The sequence below is a fragment of the mitochondrial genome of Pyrus communis (genome assembly GCF_041283825.1).
Source record: "Pyrus communis mitochondrion, complete genome".
NCBI classification, from domain to species: Eukaryota; Viridiplantae; Streptophyta; class Magnoliopsida; order Rosales; family Rosaceae; genus Pyrus; species Pyrus communis.
Genome location: NC_065229.1, coordinates 270,001 through 297,500, shown reverse-complemented (window position 1 = coordinate 297,500; position 27,500 = coordinate 270,001). Strand labels below are relative to the sequence as shown.

The window sequence follows — 27,500 nt, the reverse complement described above, 5'->3', positions numbered from 1 at the left end:
CATGAAAAGACGATGTCCTGACCACTGGACGAAAGGGACCAAAAAGCCATTCTTCATATACCTCAGCTCCGAGAATAGAAGTGGTTCGTTTTGTTTCTATACGCAATTCAAGATTTCGTTTGTGTTGATGTTGTCGATTTCTGATGTGAATTCGGCGGGTCGTCCCCCTCCCCTTTCTACGATCATAAAGCCCCCGGATCCCTTTATTTGTCTTTTATCCCCCCTGAACAGAATAAGTAAGGCCCCGTCCTTTCTAAAAAAAAAAGGGGGGGGCGAAGCGCCTGTTTGAAGTGGCGAAGGCCTATGCTAAAGTAAGAAAGAAAGTACGTTAAGGTTACGAAGTCACTTAGTCGAACTATAAAGAAAGGGAGGCTAAGGTTACGAAGTAAGGTCGGCTGGTTAAGGAAAGCTCAGGTTATGAAATCGCTTAGCCGTTAATTAATTAAGTAGTAGTGAGGCGTCGGTACGGAGTTGCGTCAGCTGTAGATATAGACTAGGCTAAGGGACGGACTTCATCTCTTCTATTCTCTTCACTTACACCTTACACTTCCGCTGAGTCTAACGAGGCTCAGGTGCGGAGCCTTCCACTGTGGACCGAGACTACACAAAGGTAGAACACCATAGAAACTTCGCTGACTTTATCATAAACCTCGATTTCGCTACGCTCAATAAGAACCCGGAATAGCGGAAATAGGTTCGTGTTCCGCTTCAAAAGTAAGTCGTCTTTGCCCAAGTGTGAACCGCAGACGACTCTCCAGCGGTTCCGTTCCTTCTTACTTTACTTCTGGATCAACCCAACCCGAATGGGAAGAAGAGGATCAGCCAAACAGCAGGCAGCTCCACTTTGTACATTTGCTGAGGCAGACCAATCCGGCATTTTTAAAAAGGGAAGGGAACTTCTCACCGAAGGAGGCGGTAGGAATGAAGGAGGCGGGAAGCTACCGCTTCTGGAATGCAAGCTTATCCTTGACTTTTTTTTAGAGCGTACCGCTATAATAAATAAAGCTTTATGGATGAAGTAATCGGAGTGACAAATGGTTACGGTTGCGGAAACCGGAGAAAAAGTCGGTTACCTTTTGAATCAAAATAGCGACGAGCCGAGTACTACGACTACAGGGGAGGGGGGGAAGCAAAGCTTCGTAGACAGCTTCGCTTCCTCGTCGCTTCTTTCTGGCGACTAGCTTCTCAAGTGGGTGGCTTGGTAAGCAAGCTACCTTCAGCATCGGTAAAATCCCTATCAATAATAGGCCGGAATGGTGGGGAAGGAGGCCCCCCTACTTCAATGGAAAGGGGGGAATCACCGTTTCACAGCCGCTCCTCTACAACTACCTTTCGCCCAACATGATCACGAACGAAGACAGAGAATTGCGTAGATAGAAGGACGAAACGAACCAACCCACTTGTCCTGATCGGAACGATTGAAGAAAGAAAGATAATGGTGGCCCCTTTCGCCCAGGGGGCATCGTCGGAGAACAATGTCGGGGACAGGGTGAGAACCTTCCGTCGGTACGCCCTTTAAGTGTTGGTTCTTCCATATTTAGATATGGCCAGATAGAAGAGATCTATATCTTTCTATCGATAGATAGATATATTGAGAAATGGATATTGATCTGGTTTCAAGATCTATGAACAAGAGATCCCTAAATATCCATTTGAAAAAAGAGATGAATAGATAGGGCGGAGCCAGCTGAAGGAAGGAGCTAAGATTCACCTGCAATCTTTCTAAAGCAACAAGCGAGAAACTTTACTTTGAGAAAGAAGCGCCTTCTATTATAATGTAAAGGCGCCTTAGCCTATCTATAGTAAGGGGCCTTTTCTTGCTCGTTAGCGCCCCCGCAATAATAAAATTAAAGTTTCTCCTTACTCTTTAAAGTAAGCAAGTAAACTTTAATTTGAAAACCTTACTAATAGAAAGGGGAAAGATGCGCTCAAGCATGCGAAGAAAGCTCTTCGAGCTTCCCTTATATTATAGAAAGGTTTGTTTTGTAGAAAGGGACTTCTAAAAATATCGCATAAAATAAATAAAATAAGTAGGGGCTTCAAAGCTTGTTGTAGTTTAGGGGTGCGCAGGTTTGGAACCCTATACAGGGGGCTAGCGCGCAATGGCTTTCTCTGAAAGGGGCTCGCTTCTTCAAGCTACGCTTGCTGCTTTTCATTTTGTTAGGAGTAGGTGCTTGCTGCTCGTCAAAGCCGTAGCTTGCTGTCTACTAAACGAGCCTTCACTGCCCGCCCGGCCCCTATCTTTAATCTTAAGTAAAGTTAAGTAAAATCAATGAAGTGAACAGCCCAACCTCTTTGTTTGAAGCTTTGCCAGGAAGCTTCTACTTGTTGAAGCTTTGCTTCCCCTAATTCCAAAACACAACAATAGACTTGCAACTATAGTATAGGAAAAGCTTATATTTGATAGCGGTCATATGGGGGAAAGGATCCGATCGTAGATAGAGACTTAAACCTGTGTGGGGGTAGGGGCGGATGTAGCCAAGTGGATCAAGGCAGTGGATTGTGAATCCACCACGCGCGGGTTCAATCCCCGTCGTTCGCCCATCAATAAATGGACCATTTGTTACGGAAAAACCTAAAAATAATTTTTTCTGCAAGTCATCTCGAGGCTTTCAAACGCATCCAAGCAATTGGTATGGTATCCGATTGATAAAAACCATAGATTCGCGTCGCCTACTTGCTGAAAGCACAAATAGAATTGCCGATCATTCATTGTATGAAGTTTTTAAGACCTCACTAATCGGCCTTACACTTTTAAGTTCATAATGAATGAAATGACCCAGATAAAATCTCCCCTCCTTTTTACTAAACCACGGGGAGCCCCGGAGTAGTTTACCGGGCAAATTTAGTTGTCGTGACGATACCTTTCTTATTTCTTAGTGGAAGATCGGAAAAGATTTCTCTTCATCACGAGACCGATCGGATCCGCCGTAGACACCCGGGGGACCCCCACAAGGCAGGCTAAAAGAGTAAGAGGACAACAAGCAAAGAGTTATGCTTTCGTTTCTTTGCTTTGTTGAAATTGAAATAAAGTTCTTTTAAAAGGGTGTAGGTATAATGCACGCAGGCCAAGTCAAGAAAGGGACTTCCTTGCTTTTCTTTCATAGTAGTCTTAATGACTAGTAGTTTGAAGCCTTAAGAAACCGGTTTTTTTTGGCACTCGGTTCCTTCGTCTTAAGTCAAGTTCAGTTTACTTTTTAGATTCGGAACTCTTAGTCGAGCTGATGGCGAGATCTTTTTTTTGTTCGGGGTTCAAGAGAAAAGAGAGGAACCACCACCCAATGGTGCTTTTACGAAAGCACGGTCACCGGTGGCCCTCCACCTTCTCGACACTATCGAACCAGAAATCCACTCTCAATCGTTCTGGAGGAATTTTTTGCGTATCCTGGACTTAAGGGCAAAAAGTGCCCTATCCGCGGGGGGCAGCGCCAGTTGTTTGTTTTCAAGTCAAGCCCCGTATCCCTATCTCTTTTTAGGTTGGCATAACAAAGAAAGAGAGTGCCAAGAAACAACACATACCCCTCACTTTTTGAAGGTTCGGGATCGTCGGGGAGCCCCTATAGACGTAAAGACTTGACTTCACTGAACCGGCACTACTATTTGTCGGCTCCTACCACTCGTCCCTCGTCTGCTCGTCGAGTGCGTCCCTGGCCCTTGCTCGTCTCTAGTAACCGATCGAGTTTCTTCGCCCCTCTCCCGCTTTTTGATTAGGGCGAGTCACTCAAGTCCCTCTTTTACGAAAATCCCGGGGTTTATGCGTTTTTCGGAAACTAAAGTAAGTCGCTCGTCAAGCTAAAAACAGAGGAGTTCCCTCACTACGAAAGGTGCCCCGTGGATGGACGAGTTCCTAAACTAAGTAAAGTTTCTCGCTTGTTGGGTTCCAAACCTCGCACGTATATGGGTCAGTCTCCTATCCTTGCCGCTGTTGACCTCTCTCCTGTCCAGCCACAGAGCAGTTCGCAGAAGGATCTTTCTCAGGACTACCGTCCTGCCTCAGTCTCCTCTCGTCTCCTTTCTTTCATTCAGCGACTGGGTGCGCGCTTCGCCATGAAAGATCTTGGTGATCTTCATTTCTTCTTGGGAATCGAAGCCAAACGTACATCGACTGTTCTAGTCTTGACTCAGACTAAATACACCTTGGATCCGCTTACTCGCACTGCAAGACTCCAAGCCGTGTCCCACACCCCTTGCGTCTGGCTCAAAGCTCTCTGCATACGACGGTGCTCCTCTCTCTGATGCAACAGAATATCGTATGTTGCCGCCCTTCAGTACCTCACTCTCACCAGACCTGACATTTGCTATGCCGTCAATCAAGTTTGTCAGTTCATGCACGCTCTCACCACCGTTCATCCCCGGGCTGTAAAACGCATCTTACGGTATCAGAAGGGTTCTCTTGGCCTTGGCCTAACCATCACTCCGGGACCGTTAACCACCTTCTTTGCATTCTCCGATGCCGACTGGGCTGGCTGCCCCGATAGCAGACGGTCCACTACGGGCTTCTGCGTATTTCTCGGAAAAACCTACTGACTTGGGTTTCCAAAAAGCAACCGACTCTTTCCAGGTCCAGTGCCGAAGCAGAGTACAAGGCACTCGCCCTTACTACCTCTGAACTGTTATGGCTTTCTTACTTGCTACGCGATCTAGCGGTGCCATTTCGCTATAAATTTATCCTGCACTGTGATAAAGCTAGCGCTACACACTCGGCGGCCAATCCTGTGTTCCATGCCCGCTCTAAGCACATAGAAGTTGACTACCACTTCGTTCGCCCTTCCCTGTCTCACTGAGCCGCCTAACCCAAGTAGCCGTCGGCCGTTCTGTTCTATCATTCCATGCATGGAATGTTCCTTCCCCCCTAGTTCACCACCCCGGTGAGGAAGGAGAGTCCCACCTCTTTGAAGTGCTAATTATTCCTTAGCGTTTCACACTAAGTAAGCAAGCTACCTCTCCCTATGGTCGAGCAAGTAAACTACCTTGCAGAATGGAAAGCCTTGGATGGTCTTGAAAAAGCCTTTGAAAGCTCAACACTCGAGTGACATCATTCAGCTCATAGAGATTTCGACAAAAAGATGAGAGTAAGGCAGCTTCTATTTCCTTTTTTTTTTAAGCGGATCCGGGGTGTGATGATGTCAGGAAAGAGCCACGTCACCTAGAAGTCTGTCTACTTGATTTGATGAGTTAGGAATAAAAACCTTAGCTATACGTAAGGGTAGTTTACTTGCTTACTTTAAAGAGTAAGGAAGCAGGGTGCTTCAAGAGGATAGGATGGAATTGACCCCAGTATGCCAATCCAAGTCAGAAGACTTAGTCTCAGAGTCAGTCAAGAGTCCTTTCCATACCGAGTAGGAAGGTCAGATCGATGAGATCGCTCAGTCGCAGTAGAATTGTTTGGAGTTTCCTTGGTGGACAATAGAGAGCCAAATCAGACTCGTGAGGTCGGTGAACTAGGTGGGAAAGCGCAGGTCAGCGCTGTGGAGATAGAAAGGCTGATGGATGGATCCTTCCACTGTCTTTGAACCGAGACTAGGCAATTGAGAAGACCATAGCATAGAAAAGCCTCTCTCTCATCCACTTTGAGCTCAATAAACAGCAGCTGGGCTGGAAGAGCGTCAATCGGTGCGTCTTTCGCTTCCAAAGTCTTCGTCTTTGCCCATTTTGCACTTCTCTTCTGCATACGACTTTCCACTGGTTCCATTCCTGATGACTTCTCCGAATGAAGGAAGAAGTCAGTGGGAAAGGGCCTGAGTAAATCAGTCGTAGGTCAATCCATCCAGGAAGACCCCAGATTTGTATCCTGATTGGTTCTTGCACATGCTTGCTTTCCAACATGAGCTTCTTCTGAGCCCTCAACATGGCAAATGAAGCCAATCTTCTTGGTTGGTACGGACCAGCTCGGGGCTTGCTTTCGTAGGGTCCAAATGGCGTCCGTGTAGTGCATCATTTTCACTCACTCTCTTTTTCGGGCCCCTCTGTGAACATAGGAATTGGATGGATGACTCACTCTCTCTTGAATGAGATGTCAAACAGGTCCTCGGAGCTCCTCTCTTTTGGATGACTGATCAACACCTGGTACTGACGAGCTACCCTATGATGAAAGCACAGACCTATCTCCGGCTGACTCTCCCGGTCACCGAAACACGGATGAGGGCTTTCTTTCAGAACCTCATTCACCCCTTTCTGTAGGTCAGGATCAACAGGATTGGTTGGGTGGCTAGAAGCTGACTGATCAGCTCGAAAGAAGAACGCAACGAGAATGATCAGGAAGGGCTGGACCTCTCTTGGTTGACCGAAGGCCCTACTTCTCTTCCCGAGCTCATGGACTCTGTTCATGGAGGGTAATTAGCGAATCGACTACACGGAACAATCAAGCCCCAATTCCCCTGGATGGAAGGGAAGAATGTGGACAGATGGAACCAAAGAGGAGCTCTCCCTGCTTAGCGCAGGCTACATTTGACCCCTAGATCATGAATAAGGTGTCCCCTACACCGGACCAGAATCTCCATCCCGATTGGGAACCAAAAAAGTGATTATCAATGGCTGGTTGAGCTCAAGCTCCTGCTTCTTGGTCACCACAGGAGCAGAACCAAAGCGAGCAGGACCAGTACCCTTAGTTGTTCTATACCTTGCAGGAGAGGGGTTCAAGTACCCGTTCGGGGATTTAGTTTATTATTACCCCCCCACAAAAATAAAACTCTAACAGCTAGGTTTCGAGAGGGCTATATCTATCTCCGGAACAGGGGAGGAAGGAGTTTTATTCTTTACAGCCCTTTCCAGACCTTATGTAATTTCCTTCGGTTGGGTTAGCTTTTTGGTAGGAAAGGCGGTAGTAGAGTTGCTAGAGGTCCTTCGCGTCACTCTACTGTTAGTTTTCCAGGCAGGGATGCCCATTGTTCCCTGCTCTAACTCCTCTGATTTCCCTTTGCTTTCTTTATTACTTATCGCACGTGCCCAGCCTCAACGTCACTTCCCAAACCCTTTCCCAGATCTATGAAAGGTGAAACGTTGAAGGTCCACAACAGGTAACATAAATGAACAAGTTTCTTTTTTTTTTTCGAGCTGCTGAGGGCCGGAGCTCGTATGGATACATTACTTCATTGTTCTATGGGGCGTTGCACTAAGCACATACTCGGATAGGGTCGCGAAGTGCAAAGCCCCGGTCTTTGACAACCGTCGTAAGGACAACAAAACCTATACTTATGTGTGTTCGACACTATAACTATAGGCGGGACCAGTTGTAGGATGAGCGCCGAGTGGCGTTCTGCTCGATTAGGCGAATGCGAGTGAGGGATAAGCTTTCCCCGTTCGCTAGGAGGGAAACTCAGAAAGAGTTCGGGCAGAAATAGATGGTGAAAGCCCCTTTCTATTATATTAGTAAAGCGCGCTCCTTGCATGACTCCATATCATTCATTATTAAAGATTAAAGCGAAAGCGACAACGTGTCACCCTAACCTTTAAATCGATAAACGGGAATGCGTTACCTAATAATGAGCAATGCTGGTAACGGCAAATGGTTCCTAACCTCATAAAAATCAGAGTACGGCATATCCGACTATCCGGCAACACGCTTGGATAAGTAACGCGATGAACCGTACCTGTATCTCTAGGCGCTATGATGTCTTATTATGTGGATCATGTCTTGCTTGAGGGTTCCAAACCCCGCCCTTCTCTAATAGGGGAAAGTACAGACCGGATATACGAGCGCCATTCTTCAGATGGATCGCTGTTCGATAGTTATTGTAGCCGGGATAAGCAGGCGCGAACTTCCGTATAGCGCCCTAGTTTTTTAGTACAAGTAGCTAAGGAGGTACGACTTGCGCCAAACTTGTGAAAGAATACTTGCTGCGCACCTGCCGAACAAGGCTCCTTTCAAGTCAAACGGAAATTACCAGTTCCGGAGGGACCAACCATTGTACTTCTAGGGGAGGGTCTAACATAGCGGAAGGCCACGGCTTTTGTGAGTGTTCAGCACAATACGGTACGGTATGCCACCAGCATAAATGGGGCGCACAAGAGCCACTGGCACGAGAAAGATTTAATGCCAGCCTGGAAGTGATTCGCTAAGTCGGGTTTTCCAGCGGCCGCCTATTGTAGAATCCTGGCTGCCACTATCATGTGCGTAAAGACTTACTGTATAGGCATACCGGAAACCATTTGGCAAGTCAAGGGACCCTGAAATCCGCTCCTTAGCTATAACGTTCCAGAGTCATGCAGAACAGACACTAACCGTCCTCCAATTACTATTAATTAATTGGACCTTCAAGGAACGAGTAGAGTACAAAAACGAAAGATTCGAGTAACCCTCCGAGCTAGGGATATAAAAAAAGGCCGTAGCAAGGAGACTTTAACAGACCGGTTAAAGTAAAGCCTCCACTTTCATAGAAGAGCGTCAGTAGGACAAAACAGAAATCCCAAAACTTGCTTTCCCGGACAATGTATATTGTGAAATGGTGGCGCTATAACAAATCCAGAGTACCTTAACTTGCGGTTGCCGCACAAAGCTGGTCACCTTAACCAGTCATACCCATTTATGGAGATTCAGGATCTGAAGAGCTCAAATTAAAGCCATGAAACAAGTAGCTACTCCTACTGCAATTGGGAGCTTCTTTTAAGCCAGCCCACAATAGAATAATTCCACCTCCCCTCTACCAGAGAATCCATGAATTCCTGGCACCTGCAGTAGCTGCAGGGATGGGAAAGACAAATAACCGGCCAACTATATATGCCTTAAAGCCTGCCCTCCTCTCATCTTCCTTACTCTAACAAGTAAGCAAGTAAACTACCTTAGAATTAACGAGATCTAGAGTCTTGGATGAATCCTCTTGAAACGGGTCGATCAACCCTAGAAGACTCGATGGCTTAACAGCCCAGTGAATAACCTGATTCAGAGAGATAACCCGGTCTTTAGACACTCGCCCTACTTCTAAGGATAGATAGACAAGGTTGGGGAGTACCAGATGCGGAAGCAGTTCCAATCCCAGCTGCTGAGGTGGCGCGGTGACAGGTGGGAGCAATAACAACAGAAGCTGCGGAAGATCCTGCAGTAGTATATTCGGTTGTTTGCGGTGGAATAGATTCAAGCGTCCGGGCCAGTAGATCCAGAGCAAATAGGTGTTGACTTAGTTTCTTTTGCAGTTGATTCTAATCCCGATGTTGATCCGACGCAACTTACCGGTGATAGTCGCAGCACCAAGAGCTTTCAAGGGAGGCAGACATGTATAGAAGCTGATAGTGGCATACCTTCTGGATCGAGGGTCCCACCCGGTAAACACCATACAGGCAAAATACCAGCGGGGGGGAGGCCCTTCTCACTCAAGCTCAAGCATTTACTTTTCTAGTTAGAGACCAACGTCTTGGGGCTAACGTGGGATCCGCTCAAGGACCTACTTGGTTTAGTAGAATATCTCATGCGTTCCCCGACTGGAGAAGGTCATTTTTGGAGGATAAACTGTGGGTCGGAAGAACGGGTTTAAAAGAAATATATATATTAGCTTGATTTTTATGCAAAAAGGACAAAACGGAATTGGATTTCCACTCATAAGGAAGGAAGGTTAGATACCTTTGACAGGGTTGTATTTTTGGTTGAAATGGGATGGTGTTCAAACTCCCGAAATGCAGTCTAGACAGCGGGCCCTTCCCTTTCCGACTGGACTGACTCGGGGAAGGGTCAATCTCCTCCGGAGCATGCCGCACAGCCACTCATTCGTCCTGACTAAATAGTAGAATCTATCTCTCAGCGATTCTTTTCTCCGCAAATCACCCCTTCCCAACCAGCCCGCCCGATCCATTTTGTAAGATCGGCTAATTCAAAAGGGTTAATCTGGTCCGAAGTTGTCGGAACGAATCGTTTGCTTTATCGAACAAAGCTTTATTAGGGTAGGGTCTTGGTTGGCCCCCTATTTTCAACCATTACAGCTGGCGTCGACCAGCTTTGCGATACGGACGGACACGAAGAAGAACGCAGGCAGCGGAAATGCAAAAGAGAAGAGCAAAGATTCCCGACCCAGAGCATGTTATTGACTCAACCACAAATCTGTTGAATGAAGGTAGCTTGCTTACTCTCAGCCACTAGTTAGAAGGAAATCCCTTGACTTCGCTTATGCCCTTATGGCCCTTATGCAGTACAGAAAGCAAGTGAGGCGGGCTAAGATTCCATTCGAAGTAAGGTGACAGGATTCGATGTTGCACCATCTTCAACTCTTCTCTGGATCCGGAGTTTTTCGAGAAAAGGTCCCATCCTTCAATATCATGATTGGGTCGACCGGGCCAGATCATGAGTGAAATATCATGATCGGGTCGACCAGGCCAGATCATGAGTGAATAGAAAATCGAAAACGTACATAGCAGTTCCAGCCGAAATACTTGGAATAATTCTACCACTTCTACTAGGAGTAGCCTTTTTAGTGCTAGCTGAACGTAAAGTAATGGCTTTTGTGCAACGTCGAAAGGGTCCTGATGTAGTGGGATCGTTCGGATTGTTACAACCTCTAGCAGATGGTTTGAAATTGATTCTAAAAGAACCTATTTCACCAAGTAGTGCTAATTTCTCCCTTTTTAGAATGGCTCCAGTGACTACATTTATGTTAAGTCTGGTTGCTCGGGCCGTTGTACCTTTTGATTATGGTATGGTATTGTCAGATTCGAACATAGGGCTACTTTATTTGTTTGCCATATCTTCGCTAGGTGTTTATGGAATTATTATAGCAGGTTGGTCTAGTAATTAGGGGGCGGCCGTTCGGTCGCCTATGATACTAGGACCAATAGGTCAAAAATGGGTTTGTGCCGCAGGTGTTGAACGATCTACTCTACACAGGTGTGGGCTTACAGGGCTAGGGCTCATAAACCCTTTCTTTCATTCATCAATAGGGCCCCGGTCGGTCACTTTTACGGGCCGGGATCGATAAGTGGAAGTCATAAAAAAGAGATGCTTCTCTTCGCACCTCAGATCAAGAGGAAGGGTAGCTTGTCAAGCTGGCCTATATATATCGTTATATTAAATAATATATATAATATAAAAAAAAAAAGATTCGCTGTCTTTTAACCGGCTGTTCTTCTTTGTCAACGCCTACTAAGGACCTATAGTATAGGTTCGCCTACTTGACTTATGAAAGATAATGAGAATGGGTTATTCAAAAAGGAAAAGGCGCTACTTAGCCCTACATTTTTTGAAATAAGCGGCTGAGTTAGCCTACCCTACTAATGTATTGTATAGTAGGGTATACTAGGCGAGCGAGTTAGCGAAGACGCTTAGGCTAATAGATAAGAGAGCGTCGGTGCGTAGCCTTCATTCTACTACGCTACGAAAAGGTTACGAAGTCACTTAGCTCGACGTTAGGAGAGTCAAGGGGGGAACGCCTACATAGAAGAACCGCAGTTCGCTGACTTTCTAAGGTCTAACCTTTCGCCCCCCTACTGAAAAGGGGCAAAGCCGCTTCGCACCACTGATAGACTACTTAAGATTCAATTCAAAAGGCCCTGCTTAGTTTCGCAAGCCTTTGTCATTGTCAGTCAACTAAGTGGGGCCTGAGGCCCCCTGCGAATCCGTAAATCTGAGGAGCATGCCGCAACAAAAGAATGGTCCCCTATGTATTTCATTCTTTCCGGAAGGGAAAAAAAGAAGTACCCCCATCATGGTGAACCTCTCCTTGTGATCGGGATGAGGTAGATGCCTCCCAGCCGGGGGGGCGGATCGAATCGAAGTTTCCTTAGGCAGCCACCGACCTACAGTTATCCTTAAACTTCCGTGCTTGGTGGAGAAGAAGCGAACAAAGGTACGCTCGCTTGCTGTCTTGTTCTCTGCCGCGAACTGGGATCGCTCGCCAGCTAGGTCAGATTGGAGCAACTTTTTTTTTGAGAACATATTACCCATATTCGGGGACAAGGGGCGGAACGACCTCTCGATCTACTTACTGCAGCCCAGGAATAAAAACGTCGTCTAGGCGTTCCCTGTTGCTCCGATCTCCCCTACGCCTAGGACGTTGTCTGGGCCAAGAGCCATAGTTAGTTGCTGTTTCCATTTGGTCGTTTTTCTTGTTGTTGATACCGGCAAGACCCAGCCAGACGATGTCTGCTGGTTGGTAGTGAGAAGACTCTTAGTACCTGCATACCCAAAAGGGGCGCTGATTAAAAAACAATCATTTGATTTAGTTTCTTGCTCCCCCTTAGCAGCGGGAAAGGAGTCTATCTATCTGCCTAGCTTTGGTAGATTTCCTCCAACGCAATCCACAGAAATTCCACGAATCCCTTGGTGGATAAGTCCGACGACTCAGCAGCAGTGCGGAATTGAGTTTCTCGTCTGGTGGATCTGATCTATAGTTAGGGGGCAATACATACCAAAAGGTTCGAAGAAGGAACGCGCATAAGAGTATATAACCAACCCACCCCTCTCTATAACCTATTCACATTAGTGAAGCGGCTGGATGCATAAGGGAAGTCAACCTACGAGCACGGAAGAGCGTAGTATTGCTGCCCCTCTCTAAGTAAAGGTAAAGTCTCTCCTTCAGCTAGAATGTAAGGAAATTGAAAAAAGCGCGGAAAGGGTCAAACGCGGTTGCTGGCATCGAAGAGAGCCGTCATCGACGATAAAGCGGGAGTTCGGACTTGGCGAACGAGCTCTTGCCGCGGGAGAGGAAAGCGGGGCCGGCTCAATGTTGAATTGAGAAATCCATTCAAGGGTCGGAACATTCTAATGCCGGAATAGGGAATACGGTAAAGCTGCAGGATCCATTGGTTAAGATCTGGCTCGGATGCTACTGGTAGCTAAGCATTTTGATCTGCTACTCGGATTGCAAGTGGTAAAAAAAACTGGTGGTTCTTCAACTGAATAAAAAAAAAAAATTGGTAGAACTACAACCGATGAGTCAACTCGGTCAAGGACTGCAACTTTTCTTAGGCGCTGAGCTATGCATGGACGCCTATCGAGCTTCGTTTGACCTGATTATGATCCCCTCCACTAGATAATATATATAATATCTCTTTGCCTTTGCATAGTATACGGGTCTGTGAATGGTGTTTATGGAGATACAAGGGGTAAACCCTTTCTAAAAAAACAAAAAAGACTATTGCACATCTTTCGTGAGAGAGGGATGCTAAGAACAACAGGCAATGCACTCTATCAAAACATAGCCATTTCTCGTAACATAAACAGGAACGCCTCCTCGAAACAACAGGGATGCTGGCTAGGACTGGTTCAATTGGTGCTCTGGCTGGGCCTGAGCGGAATCAACAACTTACATTAGCTTAGATGCAGCTGTATCCGCATTTCCACTGGGTCAATTGGATCTGATTCAATCCGCCTTTGACGCTGATCCACTAGATGCTGCGGAAACTCCCTTTGCTACTTTTTTCTGGGTCGACTAAAATTGGTGAAGCTTCTGCCTTCCTCGCTTCTGCTCTACCCGCCTCTGACTAGGCCTTTGCTGTTGAAACGAATGCTGTAGAGATGGTGGTGCCTTTGCCTCTGCTTGCTCTGCCCCTGTTTCTTAAATGATTTGTGGGCTGCTGCTTCCATTGATTAACCGGGTCTTCAACCACTGCTTCTGCTGCCTCCATCTATACTCTAGCTGGCTCTATATCAATAGAATAAACTGCAACTGGGGGACTTATACTGATGCTTTTGGTTCCGAGCCGACAAGGTAAACAACCGGCTCCGGATTGGTTCTTAAACCACCTATGCCTCTATTGCCTCTGCTTCTTTAGTAGGAACAAGTGCCCCTTAATTTTTTTATCACTTAACATTTTTGATAAGGGCCGGAACACCACTGGTGGAACAATGGCAGATTTCGGAACTGAGAGTAACTTAATAGAATGAATGCCGCTGCCCAGAGGAGCATAGTTGTTCCGATCAAGTAGTACATTAGTTCTCAACCTGAAGATATGCCGAGGGTTCGGTATTCTGTTAGGGAAAGGGGACTCCAAACCATGACTATTCCGGAGGTGATTTCACGATCTTATATATAACTAATCGAAAAGACTCCTTGATATGACTTTCGGGCAGTAGAGTTTGTTCGTGTTCATTCAACTTGAAATACAGTGACGGCCAACGCGGGTATCCAACTAGAGGGCAACCCATACCGAGAGGTAAGTTCCAATACGCCTATCTCAGGAGAACGAGGTTTCAAATTCCCCTTTCTGCGTCAACAGCTGATCCACGGCACGGAAGCCGGTCAGTAGTTTGTTAAAAAGAGAGACCCGCATCAGGGTAACCTAAAAGAAAGGAAGCCCGCCCTACGGAGACAGATGAGGATGTGAAAATAGCTCCGCCGGCCCTGGGGGACGGTAAGGCATCAATTCAGTGATCAGATTATGCGCCTGTTACAGCAAACCGAAGACTTTTATCTAGCTAGCTTAATGGTTAAAGCACAGGACTAGAGGCACCGAAGGTGATAGTGATTCGAACTCACTCCCAAATGGCATAGGAAATTACAAAAAGAATAGAAGAAAGGATTCTGGCTTATCATTAACAACAAGTCTTGAGCCCTTATCTCCCATGATCAATCCAAAAGAGCGTAGTGATCGAAATAAGTCATTTAAAGCTCTGTTCGCAGCCTCGGAGGTACAATGTGTCATGCTAAGGTCTGCACCGGCCTCTAGAAGCACAGAAATAACTATAGGATGGGTTGGGCCGCTACTTGAGGGCTTCCCTAAAGAGGTAGTTCACTCACTTTCTATTCTGGCTGAGAAAGGGAATATGTTTGATCGGTTTCATAAGTAACTGTTATTCGCCTGGCTTGGCTCGGCTTGATGCAGCTCTACTTTATGTTGATTGGATTATTCTTGCTTGTTCTTCGCTTTCGACTTTTTGGTATCCTTTTTTCCTACGCAGAAATAAATGCAGGCATAAGGTTCCTCCGGGTAGTTGAAGGGTAGCGCAATTCCTTAAGCAATGGACTTCTTCTTGGAGCTGTAGCAGCTGGGCCAGCAAACATATTTGTTTGTGGGCGATTTACGTACTTTGATTACTAGTCTAATGAGTGCCTCCCTTTTTGAGGAATTAAAAAAAAAAAAATTTAGCGGCCCGTTATCCAATAAAATCCATCCAGGTGTACTTTTTGTCAATAGCCATCCCTCTATACTTAGAATGAAAAGATCTCAAAACATACCCCTTATTAGCTGGGGGTCCCCCCCGCCTAGGGAGATAAACATAAACAGGCATAAACATAGTCGCGTTTGCTCCATACGCCCGAAGAGACTCGGCCTCTTTTCTTACTTAAGATGGTTTGCTTGCTCGGTTCGTGTCGTTCTTCTCCCGCCCTAGGGAGTAAACAACTTAACACATCGATACCATAGATCTCGTCAACGCTGAACAAACAACCTAAATGATCAACCGCCCCCTCTTCTGGGAAAAGTGGTTCAGCTCGTAGAGCCAAAGCTGGGGCTGTGTGGCACCTCGGTTTCACATAAGTAATAGCTCTTCGGGGCCGGTGATGCTTGATAAAAAGTCTCATCTCTCCCCTATGGGAAACCATGGGAATCTGTCATCTTCACGAAGAAATCATGCACGAAGGTCGGCATCAAGTCGATTGAAACCCTTGACTTCTGCGCTAAGATGTCCCCAACAAAAACAATATGAAAAGGTCTTATCCGCCTCTAAACAGCAGTCCATGATATGATATCAAAGTTGTGATACCGTACGTAGGCCATGCTACGTTGGAGGTCCTATGCCCCCCCCAAACAGCGGTTAAAAGACTTGAGTCGAAAAACCGTATGGAAGAAGCAAGCCTCAAGACTTATTAAAATGAATGCCCAAAAGGTAGGATCAAGGTGAAATAGTTCACAAGCCGCTAGGGTGCGGCACCGTTCGAACATTACATCCGGGGATTCAAAGGTTGAGATCGCATATCACATTAGTAGAAAAGATGAAAAGGTGCGCCTGTTCTGTCTAGGTAGCTTGGGATAGATGGTAAACACGCGATTCATAACATATATAATAAGAGTAAAAATGAATCCATCAATTCACTCAGCAACTCGTGATAATTGAAATGGACGTTGCTGCTCTATCTCTCAGCCAAAGGAAAACATCATATGAGATGCACCAATTAAGTGAATGAAAAAGTCCAATCGTTGACTCCGTCTTCTTTCCAGGTTTCTAAGTGACCGGAAGCCCGAGTGAAAGGCAGTGATTTGAGGGGTTGGAAAAAGCTTGAAAAAGCGCATTCGTCTTAGATCAAGATTCAGTGTGGTAAATGTGAAACACGTTCCCCAGCTCTATCGTAAGAGTAACGAACCTTACAAAGCTTCGCTTCGGAACAGATACTCTCATACTTCAATTCATGCGTTGGATGTATCTTAAGTTGCCTCTGTTCGAGGCCCTTTTCTCTAAAACAAAAATGATAATGATAAGAAAGAATAAGCTGCAATCGATCTCTAGTCTACGTCTCTTTACTCTACGCGAGAATGGGAATTTCCTTTCATAAAGTAGTAGATTTCTTCTCTACCTTTCCTTGTCCGTGGATATCCGGATGTTGAACCTTCTTCCTCGAGTGAGACAGACGGGATTGAAGAAGGAGTTTCCGCTCCTATACCAATGCTGAATGGCGGTACTACTTCCTAAAGTCGAGTTGTTGCGCCTGTCAAATAAAGTGTGGGTCTGTGTGATTGATCGTCCCCAGGCCCGTTCTTAGTAGTGATGTGCCGGCGCAAGCGGTTCTCCTTAAGATATCCCCCGGAGTTCGTGCTCTACCTTTTGTAGGATCTTAGTAGGAAGAACCATCGTATGAGATGCACCATCTAAGTGAATGAAAAAAAAACCAATCTACTTTGATCACCTGGAAGTTCTGTTATTTAATATTTGCCTTCGGGTTGACTTCCATCTGTTCAAAGGGTGTTGGTTTCACCTCCCTCTTCTGCTTCGCTTCGGAACTCTATTCTCAAGACTCTGTCTTCAGCACAGCTTCTTTATTCCTCTTAGCCGGATGAACCATTGGTAACTAGAATTAGCACAAGATAGTTTAACCTTTAATGCATGAAGTTGAGCAAGAACATAAGAGAGTTATCGCAAAGCAGCTTGTAGATCAAGAGAGGAAAAACGGGACGGCTAACCCAACTCCTTGCTCGAAAGAGGGGGGATCTTTCGATCACTCTGGTAGATCCAAGGCACGTCTTCATCAAGCTCTCGAACAAAGAAGATATGCACCAAAAAACAAAGAGAAGCTTTTGATTGAGGGATTTCTGTTTAGGGTTTTCTGCTGGAGCCATGGTTTCCGTCTCCGCAATGGTGATCCAATGCATGCGCCTGGGTCTCGCGACCCCATCTGCCTATTGTCTTCTTCTGTGAGTTTCGCCTGTTTTCTATCGTCTCTACTTTCGGAATTGGCCTGCCCCTTGATGGTCCTACGAAGCTTGTCTCACGCCCCAACGTAGCGTGTAGAAATCGGTCTTCTCAAGGCAGTTTACTTGCTTACTTTAAAGAGTAAGGAATTTTTGTTATAGATAATGGATGTCCTTGGCTTCATCTGCACGGTGTAATAAAGCAAGGTAAGAGGAGCATATAAGTCAGGCTGCTTGTGCTTAATTAATGTATAAGACTTAGATCAAGCTAGGGCTCGTTCGCTTAGCAAATCTCTAATTAGTCTTCTCCGGTGTCGGCCACAGCCCAAGAAGTAGTCTTTTCCCATTTGCTAGCAACAAGAAGAGAGGTAGGGATTCGGCGCTTATAATAAGAGAAATAAATCACGCGGACTCAAGCCAGCAAACAAAAGACTTTTTATAATATATTTTAGGTCGATCACGGATTCAAGCTATAGCAAAGAAGACTTATAGTCGATCCGATCCGGGACTGAGATGCAAAGACAGAGGAATACGGTAGAAGGAGTACAACAAGCAATCAAAGGAATGCAGGCGTTGGTAAGCGTAGAGGGGCTAGAAAGAGAAGTTAAGGTCGGTAGGCAGAACAGGGGGGGTTTGGGAAAGATAGTAAGTACTTCTTATATCAACCGCAGGCTCCCGTGCTTCTTACTTTTTTTTAGTACTATACCATTCCTCTATGCCATTCCCGCATTCACTCTATCCGTCCAACAAGCTCTCTCTCCGGCAGAAGACAGGGGTTTTGGAGGGAACTACTAAAGGTGTGTATAAGCCCTACATACAGTGTATGTTAGACTGTCCCTCCAGCCCAGCTGAGCTTCGCTATGAACTAATAGACTGAAATTAGCATATAATGAAAGATGGATTATAAGTACGGTGAAACCAGTATCCCAATTGTTAAGTCAACCATAAGGAAATCGGCACACATGAATGACTTTAATTCAATACTTCCCCGGTAAACTCTACAATAATGGGTTTAATCGATCGGTCTGAGGTCTGTGCCCTCTGTCCACAAAATCCTTTAATGAGATAGATCGGTCCGGTCGTACTCTTCCCGTCCACAAATGACTGTCTTGAATTAGTTCCTCTATCTTTCTTGCCTTGTAGCAGCAAGAAGTACACGGGAATCGATTTCTGTAATTCAATATACCCTCCCTTCGAGATTTCTTTTGAAGGTGCAAAATCTATAATAAATAGAAGTGAAATCCGCTTATGGTATTGGAATTTTTTAAAACATTGGCTCAATCCGTCCACGGTTATTTTATTGTGAATCCTGCCTTCGCCTTTTTGTTAGCAGCTCTTCGATCAACCCAGGAAAGAGTACCAGAGGCCATGTTTTCTAATCCAAAAGGTAACTTTCATGGCTTGAATGGGTCAAGAAAAGTAGGACCTTTCAAAAGGATCGTTTTTTGGGCTTGATTTTGAAGCGTAGTTTTCCACTCTATTTTCAACTATATATATAACAAGGAGTGGAGCTGGAGAATCTCCCTCCCCGGCTAGGCTACTACGTTTTCTTGTTTGAAATTCCAGGTCCGGTCTTCATTGGTATTTGCTTTTTGCTCACCCACTACGTTTTTTTTCTTTTTAGCTCTTCCCCCGCCCGGTCGAGCTGTCTGAGGTCGATGGTGCATCCGGTAAGCTCTTTCGGTATTCATCTCCGGAGCCCGGTCAGATGCTTCAATCCTTCATTCATATTCCGTCTAAGCTCTCATAGCATTCGTCTTTCTTCCTTCTCTGCTGTACATCTGTATTCTTTCCCTCGCTTTATAGAGATCTTGGCTTTCTGGTTTTTTGTTTCGGGGGTGCCGTGGAGAAAGAATTTAGGAAACCGAGCATGTAATAAGCGGAAATCAATACACAGGAAAGGAGTTGTACACGGGTTTGGTAAAGCATTCACCCTTCGGTTGTACATCGACCTGTCGGGAAACTCGAAAGTCTCCCGCAAGCGTCCCCTCTTAGGTTTAGGTCGACATTTGGCTTTGGCCTTGCTTGTTCGGTTTTGGCTCATTCTTTAATATGTTGTATCTTGCCATGTCTGCTCCGTCTGTTGGTATAACATATATGTCTTCTCTGGCAATAGCCAATCAAGAGGCCAAAGCTGGAGCCAAGCCAGCACACCGGGCGAGGAATCCCTTACTTGTTCGGCTGGCGGATGCCGTTCTTGCTCTTTATGAAGATGCAGATGCAGTATAATACGAGAATTTATAAGCCAAGTTCGGTACACCAAGCCGTTACACAAATCTCTTTGTTTCAAATAGGTTATCCCATATCGGCCGGCCAATCAACAAAGATCTGAAGAATGACCACTTTTTGAGCCTACGAAAGGAAATTCCATTAGAACATATAACAGAGGCGTGAATGGGGGAATACGATACCATAAGGAGTAATTAATAGAACTTCATATTCTACTACCCGAAGGAGGAGGTATATGGCAATAGCCAAGTTTACGATAAAAGAATAGGACAAAGGTATATATAAAAAGTCTGAAGTCAAGGTAGCAAGACGGTATGAAATTGTTACACGAGCAAGCTAAGTCCATTAGAGTTCATTTAGTTGAGCCTTTAAGAGCCATGCGAAAGCAATATCATGAACGTACGAGAGGAAGATGAACATGCTCCAAGTAGGCTTTTTTTCTACTTCTTATATCTTATAGTTATAGTAGCTCCGTGGATCCGCCCTTCGAGCGATGGTATAAGGAAAATGTTTTTTCCAGAAAGCACATGAAAGAACGAAATAAAGAACGTACCGAAGGAGCATGGGGTTTCGGGGGGGACTTACGCTTTTATTAAGCTTTAATACTCTTTGTCTTAGGCTTTCCCCCCTATGCTAGTTACTAACTTAGGTACCTAGCCCAGAATCCGGAATCCATCGAAAAAATCAAAGATAGTAATGCATTCTTAGAACATATCAGCAAATCAGCTACGTTACCCTTTTTCGCTTTCACGATTTCTATCTTTGTTTCGTTTCGCTTTTTGTTGTTGTTGGTTCCCATTTCATTTTTTGAGAAAAATATATCTTGTTTTTTCTTGCTCTTCTTTTAAATCCTGGTCTTGTTTCAATTGTAGTTCTTCGGTTGAGTTCGTTCTTTTATTCAAATACATCCGGTTAGCTCTCTGCTCGGGATGCATGGGCTGGGCGTCCGTCCTTCATCCCCATCCTTTATGTTATGTAAAAAGAGACTTCCCCTCCCACTCTCCAATATAGGGAACCTCTATCGAGCATCTCACATCTGTCTGTATCGTCGGTCGTATTTCTTTAGTAAGAGGACGTGTTAAAGCAATAAATATCAGAGATCTCAGGCGAGAGGTAGATCCACATGCGAAAAAATTATTTATTTCATAGGGGAATGATACCTTACTTAAAATAAGGAATTAGTAAAATATGCCAGAAAGAAAATAGAGGAGCGGGGCGGACATCGGCACGTGCGTGGAGGCTAGGGCAGGTAAGTTCACATAAGGGTCTGAGCTCATATGTCGTACTCTATCATTGGCATGGGCGGCATCGATTCATTCGATTACGTTTTACTCTTCAAAATCCATCTATGGATTTCCGTAGCTGGTTACAAAAAAATCCACTTTTATTCGATATCCGAGTCGAGCTGGGATAACTTTGATTATATGATATGCCCTCTTTCTGAGCCAAGAAGGCATGTTTTCGCGCTTTCATATAGAGAGGAGCCCTCAATAATATACTTTATTTCACGCCTATAGAAGAAATTGATAAATAAGTAGAGGATGATGATTTGAATGGGGATTTACAGAAAAATTTCCATTCTTATTTGAGTACCTAGGGAGGGAAGGATCCCGAGCGTAGAGCAAGAAGAGTAAAGTAAGAAATAAGAGTTATATTGGCACGTACTGGAAAAATCTATCTTTGTTTGGTCAGTACATCAGCGAAGCCTTTCCCGTTCCCTCTTTTTCAAATCATTCTTTTGCCAGTTGTTGTTGGAAACATAGGAAGGCCAGGGGCCCCCTGTATTTAGAATTTCGTATATATAGGCATCCTTATTAGTTTAGTCCAAACTAAACTGGAGTTAAAACTCTGGTAGCGAGGTCATATCTCTGTCTCGAGAAAATGCTTTCTTTTGGCAGGGTCGAGGGGGTCTCACAACCCTCGAAAAAGGACTCTCTTATTGGCGTGGAAATAAAAAAAAATCCAATGCAAGTATGGCTTTCAAGCTTGTCTCCCTGTTGCCTTAAGCCTGGAGACCGGGGGCGCTTAGGACCAGAGGTGCTTGCAGACCGGAGGTCGCGGCTGCTTGCTTTCTAAGGTAAGGTACGAACTAGTGCTGGTAAGTGAACGAACCTGTGAATTCTCGCGGCAGGCGTTCTCGAGGTCTTTGGTCCAGTTCAAGCAAAGGAAGGACAGACTGGACTGTTCCCTCGTGCTTCTCCCTTTGGGGGTGAAAACCTTCCTGACCGGAGTTCACTCTACTTCTCCTGGCGGGAAGTACTTGTTCCCTTCACCAACCAATCTTCGGATTCAAAAATCGTATGTATATAAGCATAGAAAGCGCACCGTTTTGATATGGCAGTTGAAAATAGATCTGGAGAGTTGCTCACTCCAACGAGCCTAGGTGGACTTTGTCCACTTCCTATCAACCCGGACTTGAAGAAAAGAAAACGGTGCCCACGAGACGGCTTATGGTGTTTCACAGGAAAGTCTGTTGGGCAGCAGAAACTCACTCCGTAATTAAGATCCTGAAGCGCTTGTCCGCCTTCAATTTTGGAAGGTAGGTTGCTTGACATACTGTGACGGTGGCTCCATACGGGATCGATCTTCTTGTCATATTCGTTTAATAACATTCTGACTCAGAATAATTTCTCTTGCAGTTTTCAAGCCAATCGTTTTCTCGCTCGGAGCTGAATGAAGGTATTTCCTTTGGCTAGATGTAGTGGAGTGACGCGAAGTTCCTTTCAAAAGTTTTTTTTTATAGCCTTATTCCGGGGGTCGTGGAAGAATTGGGTTCGACTCCCATAGCCCCGATGTGGCGAAAAAGACTGATTCAACGAGATACGCCGTGCCTGCATTAAGATTTAAAACTTGTCGTCTACTTTCAGGAAATGTTCGGAACAGAGAACTTACAATAATACAACGCCGCATTCTCCGAAGATTGAGGAACAAGAAGAGATCCATTAAGAGAAAGATTTATCCGAGAAAAAATCTTAACAGTTACATCCAATCACAAACTACACGAAAGTTGCCCCTTTTTCATGGGGATTTACCCATCACAGAGATGCACAGAGGAACAGAGCGAACTTCATATATCCCTTTTCCACTCAATCCAGAAACAAGATCGGACGTTATTCCGGTTCGTCTCCATTTTTGTGAAACTATTCCTCAAGCAAGGCAGCCGATAAGTCATGGAAGGGTTTGTGTGAATAATGGAATGGTAAGCATTACTCATTTTAAAGTGTCCCACGGTGATCTAATATCTTTTCAAGAAAATGACGCGAGAATCCGCGGTGAAGAAATAAGGAGATCTTTCTATATCGAAATATCAGTTGAAAAAATCATAGGCAAATTCCTGGATCACCCGGTAAGAATGTGGAGAAGAACAAAAGCTGAATGGTTCCACCTACTCAAAACTCACAGGGGATGCCGCCTACTACTAAAATCCCGGTTTTTGCGACAGTTGCGTTCTTCTATGCAAGAAGAAGACTTAGAAAGAACAAAGAAGTTTGGATCCGAAAAAGTATGCTTAGGCAGTTCCTTCGCTGAGCACAACAGAATGAAGAGGAATTTGTATCATTTCAAATCCCTATTCTTATCGAACAGAAGGAACAAGAAAAACCGAAATCTTCCTACTCGAACAAGAAGTCCTATAGTTTACAACTCTTCTTTATATAGAAATTCGACCTATTGCTCCGCATCCCCCCATCAGTTTACTATGAAGAGAAGAATCAAAAGGATTGAACTACCTACTCATTATTCGGAGGTGAATCATAGAACACTAAAAGCTGTGGTATCTTATGGACCTAACATAGGTCACATCCCTCACGACATAAGATTGAAAGATCTAAACCTTCCTCTTCGGAGCGGAAACGGACGTGGCCAAAACATATAAAGATCGGCGCAGTCGCTCATAGGGGCATATCTATCCGGATAGAGGATAGTCTAGATCGATTCATAGATAGATTTCTATCCGGTATCTCCGTGGGTAGAGATAAAGATAGGGATCCATCTAGATCTTGATTCACTATTTCCTTTTTTTTTCTTGATTCTGATTGATTGCCTTTTTGTGACGACAAGTTTTAAATCTTAATGCAGGCTGGAAACATCATTTTTCAATTATTACTTGCTGGGTCGGAGCGTAGACGAGCGAGTAGAGCCCAGGAAACTGGGAAGCCCGTCATTGAGCAGGCGACTAGAAGTAGAAGACTGCTGGCCTGAGAGAAGGCGGCCTCTCCCGGAAAACATGGCCCAATTTCTCTTCTTTCTTTTTTTTTCGGGTTTCTTTATTTTTTCAGGGGCCCAGAACGCTAAAGGGTAGGGGAGAAGCAAGCCGAACCTCTGATCGACCTGGACACATAAAAAATTCTCGGCGTCGAGAGAGATTTGAGATTCCATAAGTAACTTAGTGCAACATGGCAAATTTCATTGAGAGGAATCAGCAAAGAAAAGAAAAACGGGTCAACATCTTATTAAGATTTGATGGTTGCATTACTGTGAGATGCCCAAAGACTCCCGTGCCTTTCTTGGTTGGACCAACCAGATTTCCACAAGTCTTTCTGTTATAGCAAAAAGAAAAAGCGGAACTACAAGTGAATCTTAATAAAAAGCTTATGATGAGCATCTATTTGAGTCGAGCATTTCCAAGATCTAATTCAAGTTTTTTCTTATGTAGTGGAAATGCCTTACAATCTGAAGTTTTACGCTTAAGGGAAGAAATGTTCTTGGTGGATGCAGGACCTGGGACCCCCAGAATTTGTATGCAAGATGAGCCTACCGGAGTGCCAATCAACCGAGCCGCCAGGTTTGAGAATAAGGTGGGATCCCTGAATGTAGTGGCCGGTGAATCACTGATCAAAAAGCAGATTTTGGAGAGATTCTTCATCGATGTAGTGGCCGGTGAATCACTGATCAAAGAGCGAGCAGCCGCCAGGTTTAATGATTTGGTGGGATCCACAGATGTAGTGGCTGGTGAACCGCTTCTTCTTCTTCCGCGAAGATTCAGACAAAACCGAGCTTGGATGGAACTGAACAAGATTTGGCGAACGAATACAAAGGTAAAGGGCTTTATTATTGCGAAAGTAAAAGGAGGTTATTCAGTAGCCATCGCGGGTTTCATTACTTTTCTTCCATTCCGTCCAAAAATAAGAAAAAGGATATCGAATGATCGATTCACCATTGAGAGGATTAACCCCAAAAGGACGAATATTGTGGTGTTCTAACAGCGGCAGATCAAACAAGAACTTTTTTTTTTTTTTTTGATGTATCGTGCAACTAGGTAAGGAAGAGACTGTTTAAGGTCACCAACGAACCTAAGCACACGATCCATATCCTTAATCGGAGTGATGAACGGTTCAAAAGTATTCTTTGATATCTTCTTTGCAAGGATAACAATCCGATACAAAGAAAATACAGAAAGATAAAACCGAACGCATTCATCAGCCCGAGGACCACCACCGTAGATCACGCGACAATGGAACGCGGGAATTATACGAGGGTACCCTCGACGAGTCAGAGATACTGGAACAGACAATAGTTCAGGTTCACGACGATCGCCACCATAAGCGATCATCAGTGAAGATGAACACTGCTTCAAATATAAGGCAGTGGACAGAAATCCTGAACGTCTAACTAAGCTCAGTACTCTTCGAGCGAATAGGTGAGTGGCAATACAGTACTCCTTAGTATAACCGTCGAATAGTATCAATTGGACCTTAGAAAGAATCCCCTTGATGCTACGAAGATCTTCTAAAATCTTCTGCCACTGTAGTGGCTTAAGTCGGAGTACAACATCGAATAACCGTGTCATGATACAACGATTACTTTGCAGAGTTTTGTAGACATGCAAGAATGAAAACCTCGTTCTTTGCTTTACGAAGTTCCCACTGTAAGAGAGTTACCAAACTCATCTCGTGTTACATGTCGCGGGGTTTGCTCCACGCCCCACGTTGTTGTAGATAACAACGTGTTATCCGATGGTACAAGACGAAAGACGCTACAGACTCATCCACAGGGTACTTCATCATGCGAGATCCTAGAATGGCACTTAGTTGGTTACTAAGGCGTCGTCCTGGTGAGTCTACCAAACCCACAAGAACAACGTGTGGTTTCCAATGGTATATCTATAGATATTCGCCATATCTATAAACCACCATTGGCGCCACAGGCACATACTAACCACGACTGTGTCCGGAAGACACAGAAGCGATCAGCACGACGGAGGGTACCACCCCCCATCCAAAGGACAGAGTCCTTCGGCGCCAGAACTTATTTGTTTCTAAATGAATTTGTTTCAACAACAGATCCTTGTCCGTGCGTGGAAGGAGGAGAGTTGTAGCCGGATCGAACTCCCTTGACCTCTGAAGCGCTTGGACATAGGATTTCCGGCCTTTGGTCGCGCCTTGACATCTTTCAGTGGGTCGCCCCCACTCCACCTCTGTCTGTAGTAAGCGCTCTCGGCTTCTATTCGGGGGGTGGGTGGATGGCCTTCATCGTTTCCAGGTAGGCTGGGTCGATCATAACTCCCTTGACTGACCTCTTTAATTGGGTCGCGGTCGGCCCTTTGTAGTAGGGTGGGTCGCGCTATCGAGAAGCTTTCCCTGCAAACAGTAGTACTCCCCGCCTCCGGGCAAGTAATCCCACGGCCGAGGTTTCCAGGTTAAGCTCTAGCTGGATGATCACTGGAGAAGTTGCCCATGGAATAGAAGTTTTGGGTCCGTCCTTACCCCTCTTCATATCCTAAATATCGAGTACCTAAGGGCCCTTTCCGACCGACCTCTTTTCTAGGTTTCCGGCCAGGGTGGTAGTGCTTTTCCAACCTATTCCTCAAAAGAGAGGTTCCTCCTCTATCCCTTCAACCTTCTCGGGAGGCGGGATGCCCCATAAGCGCTTTTACCTTTCCTCTTTTATACACCTTCCCATCCATCAATGAAAAAATTAGTTATTACGTATCTAAGGAACTCGACCCCAACGCATCTATCCGACCGAAGCCGACCATTGAACCTCCAAAAACAGGACCGGGTGCTCCTGTCTTCTCTTCCCAATGGGAGGAATCACCCTGATAGGAGCATCTGTAGCGGCATCAGTAACGGGGGAAAGAGAGGCGGAAGGCGCCCCGATAGAGAAGGTGAAACCTTCCAAACAATGAAAAAAATCCGTCATTGGGGATAACTTCGAAGCTTATCGGGCCTCCTCTTGTAAGCTAGCTCCATTCGATCGATCGCTTCCGTTCGGAATAGATTAGTTGGGAATTGGATGCTCTGCAGTGAAGGGCCTAGCTGCTAAAGCAGTTGATCCACTCGATAGGGCGGGAAACGGATAGAGATGAAGATGCAGAGTCTGATGCGCCTCTCATCCCGGTGAAGAAGAGGTGGGTTTCCTGGGCCCCTCATTGGGTCGGAGCTTCCTATCTCTCATTCGTTCCCCCTGGAGTAAAGTAATCGGAATCAGGGTTTGGTTCCGGTGGCCTCATATCTCCTACCCAATTTGAAGGCGGGTCAATGGGCATTAGATACGTGATAACACTTGTGGTTTCGGCGAATCGCCTTCACTCTCGGGGTTCAGTACCCGCCTCTTGGTGTCCAATACCCAGTGATGGGAGAAGGAGTGGGAGACGAAGAGAGAGAAGATGGTTGCTTAGCAGCGGAAGCTGGGGATCGAGAAGCGGAGGGAGAGCTTAGGCTTGAAATGGAGCTGGGATACCGGTATTTTTCCCTCCCTGGATCCGAGTCTTTCTCTTCTCCTGGACCGAGCACCGAGACCGAGGAAAGAGAGGCTGGATACGAGTCTGATGAGATCAGAGCCAGTGAAGAGAAGAGGGAAGGCTTACTCTGCTAGGCTGGCTTGCTTGTTCGACTAGAGCACATAAATAAGGTAGCTTGCTTACTTAGTGCGAAACGCTAAGGCCAATTAAGCAACGTTAATGGACCGCTCCCCATTACAGACGCTTTCACAGGGCTTCTTTTTAGATAAAATAGGCCATAGAAATTCACTCATAACAGAAGCTAGAGGACAGTATTCGTAGGACGGTA

The 27,500-nt window shown here is 45.4% G+C and overlaps 3 protein-coding genes and 2 non-coding genes across 5 annotated transcripts in view.

The window, feature by feature from the left end:
- trnE-UUC overlaps window positions 1–39 on the bottom strand; it is a 72-nt gene extending 33 nt beyond the window's left edge. The window contains exon 1 of the tRNA in view: window positions 1–39. This exon is cut by the window's left edge and continues 33 nt beyond it. This is a non-coding gene — a tRNA (tRNA-Glu).
- A 2,429-nt stretch (window positions 40–2,468) lies between these two features.
- trnH-GUG lies at window positions 2,469–2,542 on the top strand. Its single transcript has one exon. It is a non-coding gene; the product is annotated as a tRNA-His (tRNA).
- Window positions 2,543–10,418: 7,876 nt separating this feature from the next.
- On the top strand, window positions 10,419–10,713 carry nad1 (NADH dehydrogenase subunit 1; one part of a trans-spliced gene, as the record gives it). Coding sequence (YP_010438237.1) covers window positions 10,419–10,713 — 295 coding nt within the window.
- An 11,593-nt stretch (window positions 10,714–22,306) lies between these two features.
- Window positions 22,307–23,365, top strand: rps4 (ribosomal protein S4). The gene is given in 1 exon segment: window positions 22,307–23,365. A coding segment is annotated over 1 exon segment (1,059 nt).
- Window positions 23,366–24,083: 718 nt separating this feature from the next.
- Window positions 24,084–24,692, top strand: rps1 (ribosomal protein S1). The gene has a single exon. The coding sequence runs from the start codon at window positions 24,084–24,086 to the stop codon at window positions 24,690–24,692; it is 609 nt and encodes a 202-aa protein (YP_010438252.1).
- The last annotated feature ends 2,808 nt before the right edge of the window (window positions 24,693–27,500 follow it).